Source organism: Physcomitrium patens, chromosome 20, assembly GCF_059467195.1.
Source record: "Physcomitrium patens ecotype Gransden chromosome 20, ASM5946719v1, whole genome shotgun sequence".
Lineage (NCBI taxonomy): Eukaryota > Viridiplantae > Streptophyta > Bryopsida > Funariales > Funariaceae > Physcomitrium > Physcomitrium patens.
The window spans coordinates 8,194,192-8,202,029 of NC_143429.1; the positions used below are offsets into that span (position 1 = coordinate 8,194,192).

The 7,838-nt window shown below is 39.0% G+C and overlaps 1 protein-coding gene and 1 long non-coding RNA gene across 2 annotated transcripts; both read left to right on the forward strand.

Annotated features, from left to right (window-relative positions):
- Positions 1–1,376: 1,376 nt before the first annotated feature.
- LOC112273573 (protein NUCLEAR FUSION DEFECTIVE 4) lies at positions 1,377–4,440 on the forward strand. The gene is made up of 3 exons (XM_024502510.3): positions 1,377–1,828; positions 1,976–3,441; positions 3,678–4,440. Exons 2-3 carry the CDS (start codon positions 2,104–2,106, stop codon positions 4,143–4,145), a joined length of 1,806 nt encoding a protein of 601 aa, XP_024358278.1. The 5' UTR covers positions 1,377–1,828; positions 1,976–2,103; the 3' UTR covers positions 4,146–4,440.
- A 49-nt stretch (positions 4,441–4,489) lies between these two features.
- Positions 4,490–5,881, forward strand: LOC149987285 (uncharacterized). Its single transcript, XR_016498936.1, has 2 exons — positions 4,490–4,623; positions 4,726–5,881. It is a non-coding gene; the product is annotated as an uncharacterized LOC149987285 (long non-coding RNA).
- The last annotated feature ends 1,957 nt before the right edge of the window (positions 5,882–7,838 follow it).

A 7,838-nucleotide genomic window follows, 5' to 3' on the forward strand; every position in this document is an offset into this window, starting at 1 on the left:
GTCAACACATATTGGAGGTCCTATAGAACGTCGCCACATAGCCCCTAGTAAAATAGTATATATAGAGAGAAGAGTGAAGGCTTCTTCACTCTTGTCAACTCCTGTCTTGCTTCTTGTCTAGTTTCAAGGGTCTCTAATTTTCTTGTCTTTTGGCAATATCCATTCTAGTTTCTCTTTCAATATACATACTTCTTTATTTATATTTTGTTACCTTTCTTTGACTGAAGGCTCACTTGTTTGAATTGCTTTTTCATCGAGTTCTTGTCCTTGACAATATGTGCTTTTCTTGAATTTATAAAATCAGGGTTAAAGTTCTCTATGTGTGAATGAAGTGACAACCTATGTTTTTACATACTTGCAACTTATAAATACAAGAAAATAATGAGAGTATTATATTTTATCTACTTTTAAAAATAATAACATTTCCTTTTAAAGTAAATAAATATAATATTAATAAATCATGTTCATCACTTAATAGAATCAAATCATGGTTAATGTCTAAGGGCTTCTATTTATCAACACTTTAAAATCTGAATTCACTTGTTCAATAAGGTCATGCTTAAGATGTGCAATTCCTTCAATACTTGATTTCAAGCCAACAAGCCACTTAAATATTCTAAGTGTAAACTCACACCATTCACACTGACATGGCCCAAGTTTCCAGAACTGTTCCACATTCAGAAATGTCTTCTTCAAGCCTTCTAGATTCAGAGCACTTGGTCAAATTCGTTAGATTTGGATGCACTTGGTCCACTTACCCAAGGGATGGCTTGCCATTTAAGAAGCTCCACTACATTTTGCATGGATCTTCTGCTTTTCCTGTAAATGAATCCAACTGATCAAATGCTTCAACATCAAATTTTGGGTGAGAATACAATATCACCTATTCTAAGTCGGTTGATTTTGTATTCCATTGTCAGAACATAGACAATTTGCACACATGATTACATCTCTTGAATGGTTAATATATCACTTGTTAAGTAAAATGCAATGTTACTAGTGTGTAGTGCGCGGTTGAAGGACCTCTTCCAGAGAGAAATGGGCACAGTTAAAGGACCTGAAATTTGACTCAACATGTTAAATACACAAAAATTTAGTATTCCGCTGCGAGCGCGAGGGGAGGGTGGCTGGGACTTGCGGGGCGCCTGCACCGCCACGTCCCCCCGCTCCCCTGCTCGCACCGCCAGGTTCCCCCTCGCTCCCCTGCTCGCCCGGCGCGTTCCCCCCGGCACTCCCCCGCGTTCCCGATAGATCTGGTAACGGCCACGATTGATTCTCAAGATCTGACGGACGAGATGCCTCGAGCTTGTGAATTGAACATGAGACACGTAGTGACCAGGGTATGAAGGTACTCCGCCGATTTGATGGACGTGTCCATCGACAACGTGGTGCCAATCTGTCATTTGTCTTTCGTAGCTTGACCACATATTTTGCACGCCATCGTGGAACTCTGCTCTCGCGCGTTTTGTTTTGAGTTTCCTGTGCTGTTGTAACAACGCCCTGGACTTCAGAAGCTTTGGGATTCTTCGGTAGTTTTTGAGCTACCAAGGGGGGATGCTCTGTGTTTACAGTTCCATCCTTCCTTTGCATCATGAATGCCACAATCGGATTTCCAATTTGGGTTTCGGATTATTGAATCTGCAGGAAGGTGGTGACGACTCTTGCGGTTTTGGAGAATGCAACTCTTTGAATTGCAGAATGCATGGGGCGAAGTGGAGTGGTTTTTGGGGGGTTAGCGTGGAGGCGGGTCTCAAAAACCGAGGGGAATGGAGATTTTGAACCGTCTGCTTCGAATTCCCGACTAGCTCTGATGAGAAGGATTCAGAAGGTATTAAGTTTGGGGAGTGAATGCTGGTAATCGATTTGAAGCACATTCTGTACTCGAGCAGGACTTGGAATCAGTGCTCCATTTTTCGTCTGTGTTCTTTTGACAGTGAGGTCTGTTCAGTGTGCTAAATTCTGTTTAAATTGGCAGGTACTTGAGTATGGGTTGGAAGCTGCTTGAAATTAGGGCCAGCGAAGTTATCCACGTGATTCAACAACTTACTTGATCCGAAACCTTGGAGAAGGTGCACTGTGCATTGTTATTTTTATTTTTCTAAAATGAATACACGGGATTTCACCTGGAGAGTGCTAAAAAGCAAGTGGTTCATCCTAGCAGCAGGGTTGTGGATCGAGAGTATAGCTGGGGCTGCCTACTCTTTCGGTGTGTACTCTCAAAGCCTCAAAGTAGCACTTGGTTATGACCAGCAATGGTTGGATACACTGGCGTTTTTTAAGTCAATTGGAGGTAATTTTGGAGTACTATCTGGACTTCTTTACGATGTGGCGCCACCATGGTTGGTTGTACTCGCTGGTGCTGCTGAGTGTTCATTCGGGTACTCCATGTTGTGGCTGTCTGTCACAAAACGCATCCGTCCGGCTTTTTGGCAGATGTGCATATTCATAGGTATGGCCAGTAACTGTAACACTCTTTTCAGTACTGCCTGCGTTGTGACTAACGTCAAAAATTTCCCCAACAAGAGGGGTCTGGTCATCGGTTTGCTGAAGGGCTTCTTGGGGCTGAGCGGGGCTATCTTGACTCAAGTCTTCTTTGTCATGTACCCGAACGACCCGAGTTCCTTTCTTTTGTTGATCTCATGGCTCCCAGCGGTGGTGTCTATAATTCTGGCGCCTGTCATTCGTGTGGTGCCCGCTTCGGATGGAGATAATGCCACTTTCAGAGACTTCTCAACAATTTCCACTTGTTTAGCAGCGTGCCTCACTTTGGTTATTATTTTAGAGAATGTGTTGAAGAATGATACTTGGCCCGTTTGGATTGCATGTCTTTCTCTGCTGGGCTTTTTTCTCTCTCTCTGTGTGGTAATCATCAAAGCAGAGGCGAAGGATTACAAAGCAGATTTGATAAAGGGCCGTGTTCGAGGTCAGGGCTCGATCTCAGAGCCACTGTTGAGGAATGATGACGGCAGGCACCCATATTCACGTTGTAGTGAGAATCAGTCGTCGAGCGTCCATGCAAAGCTCGATTGGTCTGCTTCAAGTGATCCGGAGATACCGGAAAGTCCAAACGAGGGCGACAACCCTTTATCCGAACAAATTGAAGAAGTTGCAAAACCAAGCGACGGTACCAGTGCAGGATTGGATCAGTCAGTAGGGGTACCCCGAAGAGGGGAAGAACACACACTTAGTCAAGCAATTTCTTCGTTAGATTTCTGGCTGCTGGTTGTAGCTATGTTTTGCTCGATGGGCTCTGGGACAACAGCCATTGACAATATGGGGCAAATCGGCTTATCTTTGGGTTACGAACAGGTCGAAATTAATACATTCATCTCTTTGATCAGTATATGGAACTTCTTGGGCCGCTTTGGAGCAGGTCTCATCTCAGAGCTTCTCTTGCACATGCGAGGCTATGGCCGACCTTTCTGCTTGGCATTCAGTTTGGTAAGCAGAAATTCTCTTCTTTCGTAAAAGATTTGTTTTGTAAATTTCCCTGAACTTCGAAGAATGATCAAGTAACTTATTTGCTCAGTGATTGTCTTTTATTGTTTTTGTCGTCTAGTCTATTCGAAGAATTACACTTCGATCAGATCTTTCAATACATTATTCCAGTTGTGTGAAACTACATGGTATGGCTTGATATAATTTCATTTTTGATCTCTTGTTTTTGGTACGTCCAGGGATTGATGTGCATCGGCCATCTGGTAATGGCAACCGCCGTGACAGGTTCTTTGTATGTGGGTTCCATCATCGTAGGAGTTTGTTATGGAGCGCAATGGTCGCTGATGCCCGCTGTAACGTCGGACATCTTTGGGCTACAGCACTTTGGGACCCTGTACAATACCATCGCAATAGCAAGTCCAGTTGCTGCATACGTCTTGTCTGTGCAAGTTGCCGGGTATTTCTATGACAAAGAGGCACACGAGCAGCATAAACCTGCGACATTAATAGGAAGAATTCCGAGCCTGATAAGCTCTGGCAGTGATAACCCGTTGTTATGTCATGGGCCTAGCTGCTTTCGCACTACTTTCATCATTTTAGCACTGGTGTGCGCATTTGGGTGTACTGTTTGCCTGTGGCTGTTTGCGCGAACTAAACGATTCTATGTCCAAGTTCATGAGAATCTGCACAAGGTCGAGTTGAGATAGCCCGCGTTCAAAAGTAGCCTTGTGTATTCAGGATTTAGGATTTAGGCTTCCAGCCCTTTATAGTCTTCTAAATTTTTTACCTCTGTTCCAGTACAACGATAGCTTGGGCCTATGTATAGGTATTAATTCCTGGGAACGTGGCTGCCGGTAACCTCCACTTCCCATGAGAAACAAGGTTAAAGTTCGATCTTACGATGTAATGTGCCAATTATTTGAGAAAGAAGGAACCATGTATCGAAAGATGCCCTTGATGCAAGTGTTCGATACTGGACTTAGAATGCGTCAAAACACAGAAGTCGCATGAAACCATGCATGTTTATTTAATCGTCAGTTTTTTGCTTACACAATGTTTTCTTCATTTTTCTGAACCTTCCAAAGCTAGTAATTCTCGCAAGTGGAATCAAATGCAGGATTGCCCTTGTGGTTGAAGAATACGTAAAAGCACTACGTCTTAATAGCTCGGCAAAGGAAGTTAAAAGTTAGCTTCTAAAACTCTGCCTCCCACAAACATTAGAGTATGAAAGTACTATGTGGTCACTTGTAACCTTGATCTAGATTTCTCAACAAATACGCCCTGCAGGTTGGAGGGTGCGGATCCGTCTCTGTTTCGCAACCTGCTTGATGGCAAGCACGTTTGACGAAGGCATGAGCCATCTAGCAGCTGATGTTCATAATCTCCATTACAGTGACCACGACATCCATGCACTTAAACAAGGATCGATGCTGAGGGACCCAAGTTTTGTTAATTATCGGGGATGACTGAGTAACCTTGGAAGTGCTTTCTTCAGAGATGGATGAGCTGAAGAGTTAATCCAGCGAGATTGAAAATTTAACCGGGGTTCAGGGAATCTTTGTACAACCAGCGAATCGCAACAACGAGGTCTGTGAGGGGTATCGATGATTCAGGAGGACAGTGGACGAGGTCTGTGAGCGGCACCGATTATAAAACTGGGGTGTCGACATAGCAAACCATGGCGTGAGGGAGCTCATTCGACAGGAGACTTTTTTCGTGAGGAGGCGGAGAGTTGGCAGATCTATCAAGCAGAGGAACGGGCGACGCCGCCGCCGTGTAATTTTGTATTGGGGTTTTTTTTTGCTGTTGGCGCAAGATCAGAGTAGACGGGTAGCTCAGAACGAGCAGGTGGTAGGCGAGAACTGAGCAATGGCTCAGTAACTTTTTTTCAGATCTAGGAAGGAGCGGTAGCAGTGGGTCTTGTGTCGTTCGGAAGCTCCGACACACAAGATTCTAGTGGTACTACTGATGCACTTGTTAGATCAGCATTGAATCCATAGAGTGCACAAGTTGAATATTGTGATTTGAATGTCGTGAATTGCTGCGTGAGCTTACTGCCTTCTGATGTGAACGTCGCCAGTTGTCCTCTAGAGCCTGGATAGGATATTGCACGATTGCCCAATACAGATAGAATTCGCTACGGATGTGAATCGGTTTTATTCTTGGATGGCCTTGGATTTTCTTCGATCTGTCTTTAGGATAAGTAAATTTCGGGGTAGAATTTCATGCGGGAGGAGCTGCTTAATGTTAGCCTCCCGAAAAGTTTAGGATTCCGAAATATCTGGCAACGAATCGAGTGACGAGTGGGCAGTTTGGACCACGTAACTTCGGAAGAACTTCGGATTGAAGAGAGGACTCAAGCAAATAGGGTGGAAGGTGGAGTGTTAGATAAGTGGATGATGTCAATAAAAGAATTACAAAAAAGTGATTTTATTTTATTTTATTTTATTTTTATTTTGTCTCAAAAAAGTGATTTAGTTTGAGATTATGGTTGTTTTATTTTATTTGTTTATCTAGTAATTATAATTGCCCTTAAAAAGTCTTTAGCTCTAAGACAAAGGTTTTTTTAGAATTTGTTAGAGTTAGAATTGGTTAGTGTTTGATGGATTTGTTAATATTTGTCACAGTTGGGTTAAGGGCTGTAACTTAAAGGACCTTTAGAGTTTGTAAGGATTAGAGATTGTAACCTTATGGTTGAAAACAATTTGAAAATTGTTTGTGACTTGCAAAGGGTTATTAAGAATAAGTCAAGGTATAAGATTTGGTATCACAAGATTATTGAGGTTTGTGACTTGCAAAGGGTTATTAAGAATAAGTCAAGGTATAAGATTTGGTATCATAGGATTATTGAGGTTTGTGACTTGCAAAGGGTTATTAAGAATAAGTCAAGGTATAAGATTTCGTATCATAGGATTATTAAGGTTGGATGAATTAAAGAGAATATAACATTAATTGGACAAATGAAAGAATGAATTAAAATATAGAATTTGGTAGACATGTTGATTCTTAATTATATGCAATATTAGAACTTAATAGATTATTTTTATTGAGAATATTTGTACCTTATAAAATTTTTCTTTCAATTTTGAAACTTTTAGGATGGTGTATATTTAGATGTAGGCTATGATACATATTTAACATGAGTTATTATTGAGATTGAATTTGTAGAATGAGTATGGTTTTAAATTTCTTTGAGTTTGAAGGTGTATTCTTAAATTAATATATGTAGTGTGTAGGATCTCAAAGCATATATTTGATATACCAATATAAATAAAGAAATGTGGAATAAATATTGATTTGAAAAAATTAAATCTATTGTGTAATTGTGAATGTAAAGCAATATATAGAAATTGGTATATTTATAAAAAGGTCACTATGGCATATATTTTGGAGTTAATCAAGAATTATTATAATAAAAAGATCTTTATTATGTATTTGGGAGAAAAGATATCTAATCAATATCAAGAAATCTAAAGATTGATTGTAAGATATTGGTACAATATTAATCATGGAAGGTATTAGAAGAAATATTTGGAAAAAATATCAAGTCTATGATTTGGCACAAAAAAATTTATTGAAAAAAAAGAAGGCATATTAAATAAAAACTAATGTATAAATTTATACAAAAGTATTGAATGTGTAATGAAGTTATGTGATTGCTTAATGACTTTTAATACATATCAGTTGAAATATGACTTATTATTGTAAGAATAATTTGTTTTAGTGAACAAAGCTCATTCATTAGTAGAAAATTGTAGAAAAAAGAATTGGTATGAAGTAGCTATACTTCAATTAAAGAATAAAGATACTTTTAGAGAAATAGTTTTTAATTTAAGATATTATTACAAAATAATAAATGATATGTTTTTAAAGTACTTTGCTAATAAATATGAAGATGAAAAATTTGATAATTTTGATGTTGCAATCTATGTTGAAGTGAAAGGCAATGAAAATATTTATATAAGAAATTGGCTCTTACAAGTAAAGAAGAATATTCTTAAAAATGTGGGTTGGTGAAGCATCTATTATATTGATGAAAGGACTAATATTACATAGATGGTGAATAATTAGATGATTTGGAACCATCATTATAAATTAAAAATTTTAAATTTATAAATCTCATACGCAAAGGAACCTATTGAGAAGTGTATAAATCAAATTGGATTGGACTTTTTGTACAACTAAAAAGATGGAAATTATATATGTTATTGTTAGATTTTGATTTCGCTTGACTTAATAAGAATGTCAAGTCAAGGAAGTTTTTTTTACTTACATCTTCAAATCCTAGTTGAAACTAATAAGGTAAACTATTAGAAAAAATTAAGTGGATAAAAATCCATTAGACTAATCTTAATTACATACATATAATGGAATTTGGCACTTGATGCTACATTACATAA